Genomic DNA, 22,239 nt, shown 5'->3' with positions numbered 1-22,239 from the left:
CTCCGACAACAGGTTTACTGGTCAAAAAACACTTTCATTTTCTCATAACCACATTTTTCAGTGATTCTCAAACAACTCGTCCAATGATTCACTCTCTCTAAATCCGTCCTTTCCGCAAGCTACTCTGCTCTGATTGGTCAGATGACCCAGTCTGTGATTGGTCTACCGCGTACAGCGCCCGTCGTAAACGAAACGGCCATTGCCATAACTGAACTTCAGCTCCGGAGGCTTCCTAAAGCTCAGCGATTGCACACACTGTAAAGACAGCAACGATGGCGTCCATTTTACCATATCAATCCGAGTCTGATGATGAAACACTGGAAGAACTAGTTGACCTACCCTACCTTTAAAAGGGTCATGACATGAGAAATCAAATTTGCCTTGATAAATTTGTTTGACATATAAGAGGTCTTTGTACCATTAAAACATCCTGCAAGTTTCATAGCTTAAAACGTCCTCCTCATTATAAACAAAGCATTTATTTAATCAAGCTCCAAAAACGTCTCGTTTTGATATTGCAATATCTGTGACGACACACCTCCAGACCAAGACATCAACAAATGGTTATACATCATTGCACCATAGGCCCCACCCACTGGCGTTTACACTTTCAAAGGCTCTTGTGCATCTTTAAAACACAAATAAAGAAATATTTAATGAAACCTGACCAGTTTTTTTATTCTGTATGTTAATATGTTTTGAAAATGAACGAAAGTCTTATAGGTTTGGAAAAACGTGTCAGTGGGTGAGTACTGTAACTGCATGACAGAATTAGCATTTTCAAATAAACTATCCCTTTAATTTATGCTCTTAAAGGTGCAATGTGTGATATTTCTGAGGATCTATTGACAGAAATGCAATATAAGATCCATAACTATGTTTTCAGTGGTGTATAAAGACCTTACTTAATGAACCGTTATGTTTTTATTACCTTAGAATGAGTCATTTATATGTACATAACGGCGGCCACCCCTTCTATGAAGGTCGCCATATCGTGATGTCATGTTTCTACCGTAGCCGACAGCGAACAGACAGCGCTACAGAGCGCGTTTCATCACTAACTTGAATGAGAAGCAGCAGAAAAAGACGCGGCTTCCTACGTCGGCCACCGTAGCCTCTCATTCGAGTTTGAAATTTCAAGGAAAGGCTGCGAATTATTGACCGGTTGCAATTCGCAAATCTCACCACTAGATGCCGCTAAAAATCACACACTGCACCTTTAAACAAAAATATGAACTTGACATTTCTGTTTTTAAACCCTCTTGAATTCCACTCCCCATAGACTTCCATTGTAAGTTCATAATTGTAAACAATAAAAAACAAAAAAAACAAATCTAATTCTGCCAGAAATGCTGTCAGACTTTACCTTGCAATGGACCCGTAACATTCAAGTCAAGTATATTTGTATAGCGCTTTTCACAATACAGGTTGTATCAAAGCAGCTTCACAGTATTAAATCAAAATAGCACAACAAGGTTTGTTTCTAGTGGAAAAAAACATCCACGTTTGGTAAGGCTGATCAATAGTATTATTGATTGATTTAATTAAATTAAATATCCCCAACTGAGCAAGCCAAAGGCAACAGTGGCAAGGAACCGAAAAACTCCATCAAGTGACCTAATGGAGAAAAGAAAAACCTTGGGAGAACCCAGGCTCAGTCGGGGGCCAGTTCTCCTCTGGGGTTTATGAACTAGAGGCCGGATTTAACTGTAAGATTAAAATATTATATGAATGCCTGGCTGAAGAGATTTCTTTAACACACTCTGTCAATTTGGATAATTTAGCGTTTTCATCCGGCCGTGATGAAATATATATTTGAGTGTCATCAGCATAACAATGGAAACTAATTCCATGTTTCCTTATAATATTTCCAAGTGGCAGCATATATATTGAGAATAGCAGAGGGCCTAACACAGATCCCTGCGGCACTCCATAATTCCTTTTGTAACATTGGACTTGTGGCTTTTATTTAACTTTTAAATAAATGTGTGAAGTGTTTCATTTGATGTTTGTGTGTTTAGTTTATCAGTAGTAAGGAGATTCAAGAGTGTGGACTTGGCGTACTCTCAGCGCTAGCCGACTGTTCTGGAGCTGTGGACCTCATGTGCCAGCAGGGGGCGATTGACACGGTTCTTCATACGATGCAGATGTTTCCACAGGAACGCGGTGAGTCTAACCACTTCTCCATGCCAGGAGATCACAAGCCTCTACTTCTTATCCCAGCCTGACTTGAGCGTCGACACAAGGTCTGGTCCACATTGCTGCTTATTCTGGCCAAAAACTGCCCACTTAGGACCGTTCTTACAGAATGGGATTTTGAGTTCCACTGTGCTGCATTTCCGGTGCTGTCCTAGATGGATGTTTAAACATTGTGCTTGTGTCTCTTGAAGAATCTCTCGCATGACATATTGTTCTAAAAATAATGAAGTTAAACTTTTTAAAAATGTGTCTTTAGACCTGAAAGGGTTAGTTCACCCAAAAATGGAACATTTTGTCATAATTTACTCACCCTCATCTCATTCCAAACCCATAAGACTTTCGTTCATCTTTGGAACACAATGTTATTTTGTGATTGCTGTCCCTCCATTGAATAAAAGCCTAATCTTAATCTGATCATCATATAAAGCAATCGAGTCTCTTCAGAATATTTGGACTAAACCGCTCAATTTATATGGATTAGTTTAACAATCTCTTTATGAACTTTTTGAAGCATCAAAGTGGTAGTTGTGTAGCTGTCAATGGAGGGACAGAAACCTCTCAGATTTCATCAAAAAGATCTTCATTTGTGTTCAGAAGATGAACGAAAGTCTTAGGAGGGTGAGTCATTATGACAGAATTTCTTGGGTGAACTATCCCTTTAAGTTTTCCTTCAACTTCCTTCTGTCTCACATTTTTAAACATAAAAACACATTCTGTGTGTATGGCCCATAAGACAGGAAGAGACATAAAGGTTTAAAAAAAAAAAAAAACGCACAAAAAGCAATTTAAAAAATGCTAAACATCTTATGGATGGGTACGTAAACATAAGCACAACTGTATAATAATCGAAACTCATCACCATTTTGTAGATATTCACTACTGGGCTCTTAGTCTCCTGTTTCACCTCATCTCTAAGAAGAAGCTGTCCCGCACGATGGTGCCTGTACTGGCCTTTGTTTTGGTCAGCTCTGTACGGCAACACAAAGAGGACACAGTCATGCTTCTAAAGGTAGTTCACTACAATTATTATCAGTTCAAATCAATAGGATTGTTGTTGTTATTGTTGTTCCTAACAGTGTGTTTTTGTCCAATAGGGATTTCAGGCGGTGTGGAAGTTGTTGGACACCTGCTCGAGTGCCGCAGCATGGCTGCAGAAAGAAGCTTTCGAGAAAGAGATCTTTCAGGTCCTGCGGGAGAAGACGGCAGACCAGCGTCGAGATCCAGTGAGAAAATTTAACTTAAAGGTTTTAGACTGAAACAAACCAAATAAAAGCAAAATCCCCTGATAAATCACAATTGTGTTGGGCTTCAGTTGCAGGGAATGAGTTGCCTGTGCCTGTCTAAGATGGTGGCGGACACTGAGATCATGTACATGCTGCTGGAGAGAGCGTGTGAGGACGGAGATGTGGACATGGCAGAATGTCTCATTAAGCTGGGCGCTGACATCAACAAGAAAACAAAGAGTGATTCGCTCATATATCAGGTCTGATTTATGAATCTTTAAGGAATATTTACAAGGAAAAATCATAGTTTACTCATTCTGTGGTTTTAAAAGGGGTGTTTTTACTATTTTCACATTTGCCAATCATAAAAGTGGTTATTTACATATAGCAATATGGCAACAGCCCGTTTAATTCTAATTGGATGGATGGTTAGAGAGGATGGATGGATGGTCGATGAATGATCGATCGATTGATGGATGGATGGTTAGAGAGGATGGATGAATGAATGATCGATGAACAATCATTTCATGAACGAATGGATCGTTGGATGGATGGTTTGTTAGAAAGGATGGATGGATGATCGATGAACGATCAATTGATGGATGGATGGATGATCGATGGATTGATGGATGGATGGATGGATGGATGAATGATCGATGAACGATCGATTGATGAACGGATGGTTAGAGAGGATGGATGATCGGATGGATGATCGGATGGATGGATGATCGATCGATTGATGGACGATGGATGAATGATGATCAATGAATGATGGATGGATGGATGGATGGATGGTCAATGAACGACCGATTGATGGATGGATGAAATTTGATGATGGATGGATGGATGGATGGATCTCAATCAGCTACAGTACACCCAAATCGCTTTACAATCATGTCGGCGTCTCTCCTCAAACACCACTAGAGTGCAGCGTCCATTTGGACTCATTCCACTTCCCCATATTCGAGAAAGCTTGACTGACATTATAACAGGATCTTCATTGTCATTCCTAGCACTGAAGAAGATGTTGCTGTGTTTGTTCAGGTGTGTGATCGGGGGGCTCCTCTGGCCTTGCTGGAGCTGCTGGTTTCTGCAGGTGTTCATGAGCAGCAGTTGCGTGGAGCTCTGAGCGTGTGTGTCAGGAGGGGTGAGGACCCCGTGGTCACGCTCCTGCTCAGGCGTTTGGGCCTGGACCGCTCCAACAGCGCCCTGTGCCTCGGGAGCTTCCGCCTCGGACAGATGAAGGCAACGTGGCTCAGCGCTCTGCTCTCTGAGTGCAGGACTCAGTCTCCAACAAGCAACAAGAACAGTGAGTCTATTCACATGATCTGGCAGTGCCCAGTGTTGTTTGAAGTTTGGCATGTATTTGACATACATATTCTGGGGTCATTATTCGCTATAAAAATGAAATTTAAAGAGATTTCTAAGCCATTTTGAGACAGCAAAAAAAGTTTTTAATTTCAGAAAAAAATAATTTAAAAAAAGAGCAAAATAATTTTATTCACGAGCACAACCAAACATTTTGGGATTGCGCATATAACTTAATTAATTAATTATTAATCTCGGGACTCCGTTGTGGGGAGAAAGCCTTCTGCATCTCCTACCGACAACGCCTGAGATGAGAGGTTATCTGATACACACGTCTGAATTTGGGGTTCCACTGCGGGGGAAAACATCTCACATCCCCAGGAAACAGTGCACCCCATGTTTGAATCCCCACTGAGGGAAGAAAGCATCATTCTTGGGGGCACAACCCTCATCTGACACATTTATGAAATCCGACATGATGCACGGCTTCCAGCAACCAAGAACAATATTGCGCATTTAAGTATTTTGCTGACCGTACAACCAGCCTGCAGTCGACTGAAGCACGTCTCGTGAGCAGTACTGACAGGCCTGGCTCTGGAGGGGAGCGCAGAGAAAGGCGAATATGCTTTGGCATTTTGACCTTCTTCCTGGCAAACTAATCAGAGATGGCTCTGTGTTGCTGAAGGCCGGTGGAGCTTAGCTGCGGATATCTGCTCAATTACCCTACGAGAGTGCTGAAGCACAGAGGGGCCAGAGGTGATGGACTCAACGTCTCACCAACCTTAGCTCCTTCAGTGGGAGAGCTCTAACTCCGAGAGATCCAGGGTGAGAGGTGTACTCATTTGCCGGGATGCAAGCGTAGCCCCGCTCCACTGAACCAATGAGGCTGGTGAAGTCTACACGCTGAGCAGGAGTGAGAGCCACTCGGGAGGCGCTGTACATCCTGAGCTTCCTTTGGCTAGTCAATATTCAGCTTCTCCGTGGCTTGAGCAATCATGGCAGTGAGCTGTGTCAAAGCGTCAGCTACAGTCGAGTAGAATCAAACTCAAATTATTTGCAGTCAAATATAAATATTTTAAATTATATTAAATGGAAATAGTTGAACTTTAGAGGAATTTAGAACCACTTAAGGAGGTCTTAAGTACATTTTTATATGAAAACAGTGTTGGGGAAAGTTACTTTGAAAAGTAATGCATTACAAAATTGCATTACTCCCTTAAAAAGTAACTAATTGCGTTACTTAGTTACTTTTTTAGAAAAGTAATGTGTTACGTTACTTTTGCGGTACTTTTTTTTCCCACTTGGGCGGCTGGGCTTGTTTTTTTTTATAACAAAAAAGTTATATTTTTGAGCAAATGTAAAGACCCTTTCACACCAAAAGTGAAATAATGCAAGTGAGATTAGTAAATGCACGATCACATTTAGTCTAGAACTACAATAACCATCATGTTTACACACAACGCCTCTGCACTTCGATTTGTCTCAACATTGGGATAAGAGAGCTGTCAGTCAATAAATGTGAAAACAAAGTAACTTGCTTTACTTATTTGAAAAAGTAACTCAGGTATTTTGTTGTAAATTTTAAAAGCAATGCGTTGCTTTACTAGTTACTTGAAAAAGTAATCTGACTACATAACTTAAAAAGTTGTAATGAGTTACTCCCAACACTGCTGCTGAATGTACTGACAAGCAGTTATGGTAAACTAAAATATATTTCAATTTCTGTTGAAACTTAAGGATGAAGTTGCAGTTTAATAAATTTAAAATATTTTACTTTACTTTTAGATGTGCTTTAGTTTGTTAGTCAATATATCAAAGTAAGTGAACTTAATTAAGGCATGACAAAAGTTTATTTTAATTATAATTAAAAATGTACTTTAAAGTAAAACTTTTGATTTAACATGTACAAACTATTCAAAAGTGTACTTAAGTTTGTTAAAAAAAAAAAAAAAAAAAAAAAAAGTGTGCTGCACTTGGCCTAAATAAAATCGTCAAATACTTTATAAGAATACAAAAGGGGAGGGTAAACATCCTAATGCTTTCAAATGAGTTATTATTAGGAAAGGAGCACATAAGGCACCACAAAACAACATGAAATATGTACCACATACACACAATGCCTAGACATTTGAACCCTCAATAAATTATGGCAACTTTCAACATTCACATAAGAGTCCATGCACAGTTTATCAAGCACAAGATGAGATATCAGACACTGAATAATAAGGGAATTGGTATACAAGGGTTATGAACTTGATAACCTGAAACTCCATCGATGAAAGAAATTCCATGAATTGCAACGCAATGTCCCCAAATGCAAATAAAGGAGTACTGGCAAAAGTGCAATTATGCTAATGTCTCAGGTCCCAAAGCAAATATATAATCCACAAAAAGAAAATTACATCCACAAATGAGGATGTCAATAAAATGAAAAATAGTGAGGGCATGAAGAGATGTGTAGGAGCACATCCAATTGGAGTAAGCAGGTTTGCTTCATACAAACAATATGAGTATGCTTAACAGTCTTAAACGAGTGCTGAACTAATAGTTCCTCAAGGAAAACCACAGCATGCTGAATAGCTAAACCACCATGTGGCTCTTGCTCATAGACAGTAAAAGAAATGGACACAGCGACCCCATTGGATTCAACGGAGAAAAGTGAAGTCAATTAGAAGCACTCACTTCCTGATGGCCGAGCGTACTGCGCAGACTCAAACTGAGCTTGACGACGTAGATGTGACGTGAGCAACCCGTCTGTCTTCTAGTAGCTGTGCCTAGAGAAATCTGAATCAGTAGCAGGGGAACTTTTGCTAAGTATTCTGATTAATTATTTTGTCATTTTGCCTCCACGTCCCCCCGATTGCCCGCGAGCGTCTCCTCCTGTCCATAAGGTAATCTCTACTGTGCGACAGAGAGTCGCGTGGTTATGACGCAATCGTTAGCCTATTTTTACAAAAACTGCTTCTACGGGGCCATAACGTAAGATGCAAGGTAATGGAGCCTTTTAAACATTATCGTGTTTCTTTAGAAATAAATAATGGACAAATGGAGTCTTTAAATGCCTCAGATGTAAAGTTATTCGCTGTCAAAGTGACGCCAAAATGAATGGGAGTCAATGGAATGCTAACAGCAGGTGATGGTCCGCTAATCAATGGCGGCGCCCAGGGAAGCTTCAATTTTTATGAAACATTGCCCCCCTGCTCTTGCTCCCACAAGCCTCTCTTCCTTGTGCTTTTTATACCTGGAGTCCTACTCTCGTTACCTGAGGAGGTTTGCCCTTACTGACTAGGAAGAGAATTACAAGAAAGTAACCGAGAAAATACCTGTTACAAGTGTACTCTCTTTAAGTACACTTTAGGGACCTTTTATTTCACTCATTTTATATGATCTACAAGTACATTTAAAAATAAATAAATATATATACTTTCAAGATTTGAGGGCACATTCAAGTGCACATTCAATAAAATTAAGCACACTTTTTTAAAATTCTATGTCTAAAAAACATGGCGCTTGTCTTTACTGCTTTTACACCATTGACAGAGGGAAAGAAAATCACTTGTCACTTGATTTGTGGCTTCTAGAGAATCAGTTTGTCCTGTTACTGTACTATTATAAGTATGTGGGGAATTTAATTCTACATAACAATAACTAGCCTGACTGTTGATGGTACATCTTTTCTTTGCGTCTCTTAAGGTAAAGGTCAGTGTTTGGCCAGACAGATCTTGTCACTCCAGAGGAGGAGAGTCAGTAGATTACAGAGTGATGTCAGCACATTCAGATATTTTACGGATGAGGAAAGTGACGACTCGCACATTTCCTTAGATGAAAGCTTAGCCTTCATGTTTGATGACTTGGAGAGTGACGGTAAGATGATTCTCATGGAAACACCAAGCCTTTGCAACCTCATGATATGCTGAAAAAGTTTGGATGTACTCATAATTATTGAATTATGCAGAATCAATGTTGACATAAATTATTATTGCAGTTGATTAAACAATATGCATATCCTGTTATTAATTTAATACTGTTAATTGACTCACAGCAAGAAAATTACACTTACAATATTATAATATTATTTATCTGAAAGAATGAATGTGTTGTTCCATTGGTAGGGAGTGACGGACCTCCACATGGATTACTGCCTTTCAACGATTCGCCAGAAGTGGGCAGAAAACCTGCTTGGAGAAATCACAGTCGACGTAGACGTGCCAATTCAGAGGTACCGGATCGAACACTTTTGGTGGGCTGTTTGCTTGGGTTTCAACAATGAGGGTCTCTGACTTAATATCTTTTGTACAGGGAAGTCATCGTGAGACAGATCCAAGCATTCCTCTGTATAAGCGGTTTAACTCTCACAACACCAGAGGTACATACTGTATAACAAGCTGTCCGACATGTGAACTAGTTCGTCGAATTTGACCTGATCAATGTGTCTTCTATTGTGTTGACTCTACAGGGCAGGGTTTTGTGGAAAGCTCGACTCCTGGTGCAGTTCCTCTGGCCATAGACAAAGACCCCATCCGTCTGCTCGACCTATCAGGGAATGAGCTGAGCAATCTGTCCTGCTTGACGGATGTGAGCTCTCTTAAGCGACAGATTGAAAACCTTCTTCGGCTTGATCTGAGCAAAAACAGTCTATCAGAGTTTCCCAGTGTTCTCTGTCAGGTGTGTGGAAACATTTTGACAGTATTATTAAATTAGTGTGTTGTCAAAGTTAACATGAAACAGCGTTCGAAACCCATTCTGGAATGTTTCTACAATGTATTCTATTCACAATGTTTCTGTGAACATGTTAGTTACAATTGATTTTAGTACTATGATCTGTAGCAGAACGTAAATTAAAGGAAAACGCCGACTTTTTGGGACTTTAGCTTATTCACCGTATCCCCCAGAGTTAGATAAGTCCACACACACCCTTCTCATCTCCATGCGTGCCATAACTCTGTCTGACGCACCCATCGCTAGCCTAACTTAGCACAAAGACTGGATGTAAACGGCTCCAGCTAGCATACTGCTCCCAATAAGTGACAAAATAACGCCATGAGACATAGCACTGCTGCTTCGCCTTCTGAGAATATAGTTCCCAGTATACGGTTAGATGATGTCTGTGTCTCATGTGACCTTGTTATTTGTACACGCTGTGACTATACAAATCACAACATGTTAATAGGAAAATGTTGGCGTTATTTTGACACTTTTTGGGAGCAGTATGCTAGCTGGAGCCGTTTACCTCCAGTCTTTGTGCTAAGCTAGGCTAGCGGTGGGTGCGTCAGACAGAGTTACGGCACGCACAGAGATGAGAAGAGTATGTATGGACTTATCTAACTCTGGGGGATACGGTGAATAAGCTAAAGTCCCAATAAGTGGGCGTGTCCCTTTAAATGATGTTAAGTTCCCTTGTGAAAAAGAATACACTTAAGCATACTTTCAAAAAGAGTTCATGTTTTGGAAATTATATACTTTAAAAGAACTTTAAAAGGACGCTTAATTGCAATTATATACAATGTATTATAGTCAGGGTTACTTGAAGCGAAATAAACCTTAACTGAAATAAAGTAAAATATTAAAAACTTAAACTTACTTGATTTCAGCTAGTTACCAAAGCAACATTTCTCATTTTCATTTAGTTTGACTTGATGTACTATCAATGATAATACAATAACACTGATTATAGTTTAAATTTATATTAAATGCAATATTTTTGAGTGCTTTTTGACCCACTTAAGTAGTCATAGTAATAAGGTTAAAGTGTACTTTATTTTCACTGAAATTTGTATGTCATGTATCTAAATATATTTTTAATTACATATTTTTTAAGGAAGCTGCAGTTTAGTACATTCAAAGTATATTAACTTGAAATGTAATCAAATAACACACTACAATTAAAATGTTAATCAAGTATATGTGCTGTAGTTTGTTAGTCAATTACATAAAAAAAATGTATTTCTTTAAAGCACACAAAAAAATTAAAACATGATGATTTAAAATGGAATTTACAGTAAAGCTATCAAGAGTTGCTGTAGTAAGCGCACGGCAATGGAAGTGCAAACAGTCTTAAATAATAAATCCACAAAGGGAACATGTAAAATAACACCAGGAAAAACATGAATTAAAACGCACTCAACATGTGACATATATACTTTTAAGATTTGAAGTACACTACAAGTGCACATTCAGTACAAATAAACTTATTTCTTTTTACAAGAGTTATTAACAATAACTTGTAATTACATTTTCTACTAGCATAACAGTGGCCCAGTTGTAATATTATTATGATTTTATAAATAGTAATTTTCTGTTCCTTAGAGTTTAAGAAGTCTAACCCGTCTAGATCTCCAAGGGAACCAGCTGCAGTCACTTCCTGGAGATGTCCTGCGTTTGCCCGCTCTGAGCGCGCTCAATGTGTCACACAACTGCATCGGTCCACTTCTGCTTCTGGACCCGACGGTGTGCAGTCCATCCTTACGCCAGCTCAACCTCTCCTTCAACCAGATCACCGTCTTCCCCTTCCAGCTGGGTCAGGCCACGGACAAACTGGAAGAGCTCTCGTTGGAGGGGTATGTTGTAGGATGATCGCAGCCCTCTAGGCTGCGCTGCTGTCATTTCTTTCATTTGTTCTTCTTATAATTTTTTTTGGGGGGGATATACATAAGTGTAAAAAAGGTTGTATGCACATATAAATAGTATTTTTTGTTTTGTTTTCAGCAATCAGATATCAGAACTGTCTCTCCCTCTCTGTCTGGCTGAGTTGAAAGTTTTAGATGTCAGTAAGAATCAGGTTAAAATGGTTTCAGAAGACTTCCTCACTGAATGTCTCAAGATGGAAACTTTCATCGCTTGTGTTAACCAAATCAGTAAGTCTGCCAACTCTTTAAAGCGAACCTGAACCAAAATTCCTGATTTTACTGTCTTAAAAATGTTTTTGTAATATTTCATCAAAATATATTAACTTGAGGAAGAATATCTTATTGGCTATGCTTCACGGGTGTTGGTTAATGTTAGTCAATAGGCAAACTTCTATTTAGTCGTTGTTTTAGACCAGTGTTATTTTACAGTTATGTATATGCTACTATAGTATTTATTGATATTTGGAATCACATTTTTTTGTTGCATTTTCAGTTTTCTTTTTCTGTTTTTATTGCTTTTGATTATCTCTATTAAATTTCATTAATTTTGTTTTAGTTTTAGTAATTTTGCTACATCAACTTCATGAACTTTTTTCAGTTAGTTGCCAAGACAACAGTGCTAATTTTCAGTCTAAGTTTTAAAGTTATTCATTAAATACTTGCATTTATAATGGAAAACAATGTTTAATACTTTTAGTTTTGGCTAACAATAAAAACACTTGTTTTAGGATACTGTTGTAAATAATGCAGCCTTTCTGCAATCTTAACAATAGTTTACGCTGTAATTTAATGCCAGTTAACATTGCTATAATACACATTAACACATATAGTTACAGCATTGATAACAGCTGCGACAAATGGTATTGGGTGCTTACTTTTCACCATCCAATCAATTCACTTTGGATAAAATCAAATATGTCACATGACTCATTTTAAATATTTTTAAAATGTGGTTTCATGAAAACCAAGATAGAAAATCATGTTCTGTTTATTGTTTCTGTTGTTATTACCAGTCTTGTTTTCATACAGGTTCGTTGTCACACCTTCCCTCAAAAGTAACCACAATTAAACTATCAATGAACAATTTTACAAGTGTTCCTGAAATAATCATGACCTTGCCATAGTAAGTGTGTTTTCTCTCTCTCAAATTTACATAATAATAACAATACATACTTCTGATCTACAAACGGCACCTGTGATATGCTTTATACATTGATACGTTTTAAGTTAAATATTCTACTCTTATTAAATGTACCATTTTTCTTCTATAGTATCATGCTGAACTGACCGACTCTTTCAGTGATTATAAAAGAAGCGTTATTTACTTGCTTTGTGTGTAGTCACAATTTGAAGAAAACTGTTTGTTTTTCATGAGACTTTGTGATGACTTGTTTCCCAAATATTAGGGAGTGGAAATGGCAAAGTCACTAAGTTTTCCTCTGCCACCATCTACTGGTTATTACATTTACACTTACATTTATTCATTTAGCAGATGCTTTTATCCAAAGCAACTTACAAATGAGAACAATAGAAGCAGTTAAACTAACAATTGGACAACAATATGCAAGTGGGCCTTCCCATTTTAATCTAACACAGTACCGTATTTTTTTTATTTATTTTTTAAAGATAATAGATATAGAATAGAAGATAGTGTTAGTATTAATGGATCAAGTGTTGCCAAGTGTTGTGGTTAAAGTGGAAATCTCTTTTTTTTTTGCTACAAAGTGTTCTTACATCTTTAAACTTTTAGTTTTACAAATCATTACATAAAAAAAAAAAAACAACAACACACATTTAGAACTTTGAAGAGCAGGAAAAGTGTGAAGCACTTGAAAGCCCTTGAAAGATGCTTGAATTTCACTCTCAAATGTTGTACAAACCCTGAGATGAATAATAATAATAATCATAAAAAACATTCAACTATTTCTGCCACAATACCATGGTTACAGTTAGCCTTACAATTTTTTTGTAAACTAAGACTTAAACATTAAGCTTTTTACAATCTAACATTTTGGTTGCTCGACATTACTGGCAGAAATTCATAATCAATCATCACCTCTCCTAAAGTCTTAATAATTGTATAATTTGCACTCTAGCTAAAGATGCTATTAATAAAGCCTAACTTGATTTGTTTTTTTCCTTTTTATATCGTTTTGTAACTCTCTTTTAACACGTCTCTTTGTCTGTTAGTTTGCGTTCGCTGGACATGAGAAAGAACAGCATTAGTGTTCTTCTGGGTCCAGCTTTGTGGGTCAGTGTAAACCTGAGAGAGTTGATGTTCAGTCATAATCACATCTCCACACTCGACCTGAGTGGCCCGGTGTACAAGTGGGCCCGCCTGGAGAAACTTCATTTAAGCTCCAATAAACTCACTGAGGTACGATTCATATCACACTCTGATTCAATGAAACACTGTGGTTGTGGTCTGTCTGTGTGCCTGAAAGGGCATATTTGTTAGAAAATAATGAGAAGTTAGTGTTTTGTGCTTTTGTTCTTTAGATCCCTCCTCAGATTGGTATGCTGGAGGACCTGACGTCTCTAGATGTCAGTCAGAATGAAGGTTTGCGCTCTTTCCCTGATGAGATGGGAAAGCTGGTTCATTTATGGGATCTACCTCTAGATGGACTGCAGCTCCAGCTGGACCTCAAACACATCGGGAGCAAAACCAAAGACATCATCAGGTCTGAGTCTACCTGCATGTCTCATTTAGACAATGTCCCTTTAAAGTAAAAGACTTTATGTTGTTTGTAATTTAGCTTTTAAATACATCAGTGACCATATCTGTATTGTTTAGAATTGATGATTGACATTTTATTTTGTTTTTTATTTGTTAGTTTTTTTTTGTTTTTTTTTGTCGGTATTGGCAGATCATAATATAAGATCTTATTTTTCAAACAGTATAGTCATCTTCTCATGAATTTACTTAAACCTCTGCATGTAAACCCCTGGATTTGCATAACAGTACGTTTAGTATTCAATTATTTTTTATAGTGCAGTTTTATAATATTACCTATTAAATCAGTTTAAATATATATATATATATATATATATATATATATATAATATTAGTAATTGGTAATACACTTTTTAAAATCTTTTAGTATTTCTCTTCCGGCAAAAAGGGCAAAACATTTTGAGGACTCATCTTGCACTAAGGGGCGTCTTCAACTGTTTTGCCTAATAGAATGCTCTCTAGAGTATTTATGTCCCTCCCTCTAATTACAAATTCCATCTGCCTCTAAATAGCAGTATCGTGATCGCTGTGGTTCTTACAGGTTCTTGCAGCAGCGTCTGAAGAAAGCCGTCCCATATTACCGCATGAAGCTCATTGTGGTGGGCAGCCCGTGTAGCGGGAAGAGCTCTTTGATTCAGCAGCTGATGAGACTCAAGCGTTCTCAGTGGCGATCTGATCAGCACACCATCGGCGTCAGCGTCCGAAACTGGGCCGTCAGGAACAAAGAAAAGAGGAATGTGCAGCTGAATGTTTGGGAGTTATCTGGTGAGCATCTACACAATGCTTGCAACAAATCAATTGTAGGAAAATATCATAAGGAAATTGCAGATTTTCATCTTTCTATTATTGTGCAGGTGCTGAAGAATGCAGCGGGTTTCACCCTCACTTTATGAGCTCCAGGGCTCTCTATCTAGTGCTGTATGACCTGAAGAAAGGACCCAGTGAGATAGACACCATAAAACCCTGGCTCTTTAACATTAAAGTAAGTTTAACCTTTTAGTCCTTCCAGCAAGCACAGAATGCTTTTACAAGAGTTTTACATTATGTATATGTACATTAATATCTACATTTAGCAGATTAGAGCTGTGTGATTAATATAGTTTACATTTTTATGACGATACAAGCAATTAAGCAGTTGGGGAATGCTGTACAGTATAAAGTAGGGGTGTAACGGTACATGTATTTGGTACGGGTCTGTTGGTTGGGTACGCATGTGTACTGAACAAATACAGCGTTGTTTTAACCACTTCACGTGCAGAAATTAATTTGAAACTCATAATTTTAAATATCTTAATTTTAACGAATCAATATCAATTCTTAAATTCCAAAATCGATCTTTTAGGCTCAATCCCAATTCACCCGAGAATTGCCTCGATTCTCTTTTGGTTGGAGGGGTAGGGGTAGGGGGAAGGGCCAGATAGCCCTTGAAACGAAGATTTTTCGGGACCACACTTCAAACAAAGGGGTATGAGAAATGTACCTGCATACACTGGCTACAGAGGCAACATGACTGCCAATAATCATTTTCTTTATGTCACATTCAATCTTGTGTTCATATATACGGTCATGTTCTTCAAAGAAACGGTTGCAAAAAAATCGCTAAAGTTCGTTAACAATATGATGCGTGTAAAAAGCAAAAGTTTGAAGCGAAGTGGACGCGCGAATGAGGCGAATTCGCGTCCACCGCGCCGCGCTAAACACCTCATTCGCGCCGCAAGACCTCCAGACGCGCGTAAACGCGTCTTAACATTGAAATCACTCGCGCCAGACGCTCTATTCGCGTTTGGTGTGAACGCAGCATTAGGCGTCGAAGATATCGTCATCTCCGTTGTTTTCTGCGAACTTCAGAAAAAAAATGCAAAAAAATAGCTGTAAATTACTCAAGATTACAGCTGACGAGGGCATCTTGGAAGTTTGTGATAAACACTGGCGCATCCTGTGACGTAGGCGCTAGCAACGACGTATAATGACGTGTAACGGTGTAGTAGTGGTGTCCCATTTCTTAGGGGAATATTTTCACCCCTACACCTTGCCACTCTGTTTAAAGGGACAAGGGTAAGGGGTAGGCGAAGGGGTATAAAATAGAATTGGGATTGGGCCTTAGTCTATACTATTTCAGTTGATGCGTCTTTAAAACTTCACAAGACATTATATAGCATGCCTACCATCCAATAATTACCGAGTTCTGGCATGAAACTCTAGATGGTGCAGGCTGATAGTTCTAACTCATTTGGTAGCGATCATGTCATTATCTGCATAGCACAGCTGATTGGTTGTTGTTGCATCAGCGGCCAATGATTCAAACAAATACCGGTAGTGTTGCGGGTAACAGTCTGCAGCACGCTTTCAGGAACCCTCCACCTTCCCCAGTTCCTCCTGTATAGATCTGCTATGGGGGTTAAATAATGTATGTTACATGTGCAGCAGCAGCAACATATCTTACATGCTCACAGCAACGTCTGTAAATGTATTGGCACTAGTAAGTCTCTGTAGCAGATCTATTCCACCAAGACCAAATACATTAACATTGCTATATCCATTACCATGCCAATCTCCCGAGAGTTGTCATGACAGAGTTGCAGTAAGCGTTGTGTTTTGTCACTTTCGATAAGAAACAATGTCTCATCTTTCAAGTTCTGTTCATTTATTTTCAGGAAATTCAAACAATAAATGCCGTTCTGATGCTCTTTGATGTGGCGTGAAAGATCGCTATATAAGCGTTGCAGTTCAACCGGCATCATAGAGCGCGAGTGAACGCAATCATCACTTCCTCTTTACTACTAGTTATAGAATTGTGTCTCACCCACTGAAAGACGTCAAACAGCTTGTAAACAATATGTCATGTAGCATTACATTTACTTCAGGCAAGTCACTCAGTGTCCACAGCTCGATAGTTCACTAGAGGAATGAACTTTAAAGGGGTCCTATTATGCTTTTTCATTTTATCAACTTTAGTTAATGTGTAATGTTGCTGTTTGAGCATAAAAAAGATCTGCAAGGTTACAAAGCTCAAAGTCCACTCCAAAGGGAGATATTTTATTTAACAGAATCCCCTTTCCAAGAACTACAACGATCGACTCGTTTGGACTACAACGCGTTTTTTTATTGATCTTATGAAGTCGCAATGTTACTCATTTAAATAATCCCCGCCCACGGAATATGCAAAAAAGGAGACGAGGCCTGGTTGAGCTGCATTAGAGAAGACTGTGTTGTTGCTATGACAAAGAGACACTGTTTTTTCCACAATATTTCCAAAACTCATTTGTTTGACCTTCCTAAGGCTGATGAACTTAAAGTGGTTAAAAATTATTTTAAACACTATTCATGAACATTATAACCCCAACGCTTATCTGTGTGCTGCACATTTTATGGAGAAGAGCTTCCAGAACCTAAGAGAATACAATGCAGGCTACGCACAAAAGCTTCTCCTGAAATGGAGCAGTTCCCACTTTGTCGGGACAATCTGTTTTTTGTGGATCACAACTTGCAAGTATGTCTTATTATTTGTAGTTGCACTTGTATTAACAGTTCCAATGATAAGTGTTATGTTATTGTTGCGATGTAAAACAAGGACAAAGCTGTTAGCCTCCGCTTTCCAGCTAGCTAACATCTGTGTTGATGTTGTATTTACTGTTGCTTTTGTAAGCTCTCGCTTTTGTAAGAGTGTTCACTGTCCCTTTAGGAAAATCTATCATGGTTTTGTTATTGATTACTGTTTGTATTATACCATAGTTTTCGGACAAGTATCATGATTAAATGGTGTATAACTTTGTATTTAAAATGTATTCGAGAAAAAAAAATCTCAGGTTACAACTGTAACCTTTTTTCCCTGAGAACAGGGAACGAGACACTGCATCGATTGATGCTTTGGGGAACGCCTCAGGCGTGACCGGTGTCTGAAATCACTATCAAATCACGGCAATGACATTGACTGGCGACAGCCGCTGACTTCATTAGCGTGCCATTTAGGAATGTTGTTCAAACTGTAGATTTTCCTTAGTTCCTTACTGTTTTTGTGGAACATTTTGGTTTAGGTTTTAAAATGACACGATTTGCATATTTAAATAAAAAAAACCTGTCTCTCTCAGGCTGTAGCTGGACAGTCTCCTGTGATTGTGGTTGGAACTCATGCAGATGTGTGTGAAGAGCGCCACCTACAGGAGTGTGTTCTGAAGCTGCGAGAGGAGCTGCTGTCTCAGCCCGGGTTTCCAGTGATCAAAGAGAACCACATACTGTGTGCCTGTGAGGAGTCCGAGTCCATCAACAAGTTACGCAAAGCCATCTACAGAGAGCTCATTGAGTTTAAGGTGATTTACAAATTCAGTTTATAATGTCACTTATTAGCAAATATTATCAATGATATTAACCAATAAAACACCATCAATTTATCATTAAAGTAGTCAATATAAATAGTCTGTTATACATACATTTTTCTGAAGTCATACAAGTTTTTTTTTTGTACACTTTTATGACTGTTCCTTAACATACATTCTTATAAAGTATACTATAGTAATAAGTACAATACGGAAACTTGTTAACCCCATACCTTTACCAGCAACTCGATCTACAGTATGTGGCTGTTACTTGATCACTTTTACAAGATTTGATTTATAGTCTAGAAAAAAAGGGGGAAAAAAACCCTTAATCTTAAACTATCTTCTACTTTCTTTGATGCATCACCAATAACATGCTTTAGATAATGATGCAATTGGAGATCTCTATAACCATACCATCAGTGGATCAGTGGTTATCTAAGGGATTTGTAACATTCTGAGATAAAAAGGCCCTGTTGACTTATTTACTCCATGTAATGGCATTTTTTAGTTCTTCATCAGTTAGTTTAGATAACATTCTCTTTTTGTTTCTTGCAAAAAAATGTAGGTAGATTCAAAGATTCAAGAATTATTGTTCCTTTTCATCTATTTTGTTCTGGACTAGTTGTATAATTTCTTGTAAAACATCTCAAAATTATTAAGAATTTCATCTGAGCCATATCACCGTATTCTTCCGAATATAAGAGGAAAATATATATATATATTTTTTAAAAATACTTTTTTAAGCCTTTTTCCAAAATAAAATAATTTTCATATTTAATTTTTTTCATATTATCATTTTTGTATTGAAACTATGGTAAATACTGGTAAAATGTAAATGTAATCACATTTAAAATTCATAACATAAAAATAACATGTAGTTCTTATTTCCATTAGATTTCACAATGACCTTTTTTATGTACAGTGACAGATGCTGGCATGCAAAAAAACACCTGTGTCTGATCCGCATTACCTATATGATCCAAGGGATATGAATGTTTTTTCCTCAGGCTGATCACAGAGTGCTAAAAAAAAGACAGCAGTTTCTCCCTGAAGTTGGAGGTCAATCGCCGGGCAAGACTTGTTCTGCGGTGTAATGCTAATCCATTACGCCGCATCAAAGCAGCCGCTTCGAAGATATTGACAGGCAAGTGTGTCAGTACGTAGCCAAAATAAGAAATGAGGGTTTTCGCTGGTGGGGATGTTCAGCTCTTTGGCGATATCCGGTGCCTTCTTCTGGATGACTGCTCTGGTTATGGGCAGCCCCTCATGCCTTTTGTCGGCTACGTACTGACTAGGGTGACCAGACGTCCCGAAAAATTCGGGACAGTCCCGAAATCTAAGCTGTTGTCCCAAATCCCGAATCCGGCCCTAATTGTCCCGAAAATTATACTAAATCAAATTCTTGAGTAGTTATTGTCTGATAAAACATTAAAAACTGTCCTAGGAGGTTGAGTTGTCCTGCAGCCAGCCCCCGCCGGCTGCTCATTGGCTGCGGCATCTTTTTCTTCTTCTTTTTTTTTTTAAGTTCTACAAAGATACCGTAGGCGCGAATTAAAATGCATTGATAAGCGAGCGCGAGTTGTCTGCCGCAGCTGCGAGTACAGTGAATGTGCAGCAGGCAGCCAGTCATAAAGAAGTGATTGATTGGTCACGGCACTGTGTGCAAAAAAAAAACTTCGGCCTAATGTCTGATGTTGGGTTACACAAAGCAAATCATCAACACAATTATTATTATTTTTTTTATTTAATGGCCGACAATTTCGTCATAATAATAATTTTGGCATAAGGCTTATTAGCGTTTTTTCCTGAAATGTCTGATTTACGCACTGTTATAACAGTCTTTTTTTTTTTTTTGTCACAATGACATTTGAGTTCATGATTTTAATGTTTTTTTTTTTTTGTGGCAGACTAATTATTAATGACAGACTGTTGATATTTGATTAAAAATATGTTTGGTTCAGGTTTGAAAATTCATTTTATTATAGGCTATGTAGTCTAATATCATAGTAGGACTACCCCAAAACAACATCACCCCCCCCCACCCCCCCACCGTCCCGAATTTCAGCCAATCGCATCTGGTCACCCTAGTACTGACACACTTGCATGTTAATTTCTTCGAATCTGCCACTTTTAGGACCACTGTAAACTTTTCTTTTACTGTTAACATTTTTAAGACTGTCTTTTTTGGGCTCGCCATTTTCTAACATTACACTGTTAAAACCTTCTTTTAACTGGATTGAGCACTTCATTCAAGTTAAAAGTTATCACCTTAAAATTATATAACATATTTTCCCATGAACACACAATTCGACTCAATTCGACTCCCCACTCCCCAAAGGGAATGGCCCCCATTATCTTGCGCTCGTGTCAGGTCGATAGTTATATTCTGACATTTGTTATTAAACGCCTCATACAAGGTGAAAAAACTAGCATAACTTTATTATTGAAAATGAGTCCATTTTTAAGCATTTTTAAGTCCTGAATAATGAATAAAAAAAATATATACATCTAATTGTCAGTCCCATCTCTAATCAAAGCAAAAATATGCAAAACCTACATTTTCTTTAGGTCAGTAGAATCAGTGTTCAGGGTGCAGAAATTCCCTCTCAGCTAAATGTTTCGTTGCTTCTTCCACTGTGTTGTTTAACTGGATCTCATCTAAAAAAAAAAAAAAAAACCTTGCCCAGAAAGGGGGTTTGGAACTTGATGATCCTTCAGTTGATTATTTGCTTTATTTGCCATTTTGTATTTAATGTCAGGAACATAAAAATCCCTTCTTCCTCCACACAGTTCCTCCATCATTCTATAACTAAGCTCACCACGATTGATCTCGGCTGAGCTTTTTCTGGTAGCCGGAGAGCAGTGTACTCTCTCAATATGAAGGGAAGCATATGTTTCATATGTTTCAAATTCAAGTTCATCCATCAGCATATCTTCAACAAAAGTGATTATAGATGGCAAATTGCTCTTGGCCCCTTATACGACCCAGTAGACCCTGATATTGTTTTATCACGAATGGCCTTCTTTGTCTGTTATCCTGGTTTTTAACTGTGTCTGAAGTTAAAGAAATTTGATATGCTTCACGTTTATGCGATTTCTCCAACCCACGATTCATTTAGCTTCTTCCAGTCGGTCATTGGTGTTTTGGATATCCTCCATAATTTATTTCAGCTGATCTTAATTGTCTCTCCTAAAGTCAGGCAGTTTGTGGATGATCATAGCCAAGCTAACTGTCTCCTCAGATTCGCCGACACCTCCCCAGTCCAGTATGGTATCATCCGGGCAGACATTTAATGGCGACTTTGTGTTTTGACCCTGCATTTTTTTCTCTCTTAATTTTCAAATTGTAATTGCTTCTTTTGTTTACGCCTATTATGTACTTGAGCCCTGTCCTCCATGTTGACGACAATAGGATATAGTAAAAGCATCTAATAGTAGTTGTTGTTTCTCATGTTTTGAAGCTTATTTATATCACTTTGTTGTAGAACCGATCTTTCAAGCTGCCATCACATGACGTCACCGGAACCGCATTGTATTTATTTAATGAGTCATGTCTATTGTGCTATTGGCAGATCCAGGGTCAGCCGGTTATGGGGCAGCTGATTCCAGACTGTTATGTGGAGCTGGAGAGGAGAGTTCTGCAGGAGAGGTCACATGTGCCCGCTGATTTCCCGGTGCTCAGGCACAGCAGATTACTGGAGATCATACAGGAAACACAGTTGCAGCTAGAGGAGGGAGAGTTACCCCACGCTATCCACTTCCTCAGCGAGGCCGGTGAGAGTTGCTTCACTCCTGAATCTCTTTCTGATATCTTCCTGCTGCTGTCTATGTCC

At 38.3% G+C, this 22,239-nt stretch overlaps 1 protein-coding gene across 1 annotated transcript in view; it reads left to right on the top strand.

Moving 5' to 3' along the window:
* lrrk2 (leucine-rich repeat kinase 2) overlaps nt 1-22,239 on the top strand; it is a 51,084-nt gene that overhangs the window by 12,654 nt on the left and 16,191 nt on the right. Inside the window, exons 15-32 of the mRNA XM_081356703.1 lie at nt 2,022-2,166; nt 3,069-3,208; nt 3,294-3,422; nt 3,512-3,682; nt 4,467-4,731; nt 8,424-8,594; nt 8,843-8,949; nt 9,030-9,096; nt 9,187-9,395; nt 11,037-11,287; nt 11,436-11,584; nt 12,386-12,479; nt 13,547-13,733; nt 13,856-14,037; nt 14,632-14,855; nt 14,945-15,072; nt 18,179-18,397; nt 21,979-22,180. Coding sequence (XP_081212829.1) covers nt 2,022-2,166; nt 3,069-3,208; nt 3,294-3,422; nt 3,512-3,682; nt 4,467-4,731; nt 8,424-8,594; nt 8,843-8,949; nt 9,030-9,096; nt 9,187-9,395; nt 11,037-11,287; nt 11,436-11,584; nt 12,386-12,479; nt 13,547-13,733; nt 13,856-14,037; nt 14,632-14,855; nt 14,945-15,072; nt 18,179-18,397; nt 21,979-22,180 — 3,040 coding nt within the window. The remainder of the gene's footprint in view (nt 1-2,021; nt 2,167-3,068; nt 3,209-3,293; nt 3,423-3,511; nt 3,683-4,466; nt 4,732-8,423; nt 8,595-8,842; nt 8,950-9,029; nt 9,097-9,186; nt 9,396-11,036; nt 11,288-11,435; nt 11,585-12,385; nt 12,480-13,546; nt 13,734-13,855; nt 14,038-14,631; nt 14,856-14,944; nt 15,073-18,178; nt 18,398-21,978; nt 22,181-22,239) is intronic.

This window comes from Scardinius erythrophthalmus, assembly GCF_964197995.2.
Source record: "Scardinius erythrophthalmus genome assembly, chromosome: 24".
Lineage (NCBI taxonomy): Eukaryota > Metazoa > Chordata > Actinopteri > Cypriniformes > Leuciscidae > Scardinius > Scardinius erythrophthalmus.
The sequence above is the reverse complement of the archived record's forward strand: the minus strand, read 5'-3'. Positions and strand labels throughout refer to the sequence as shown.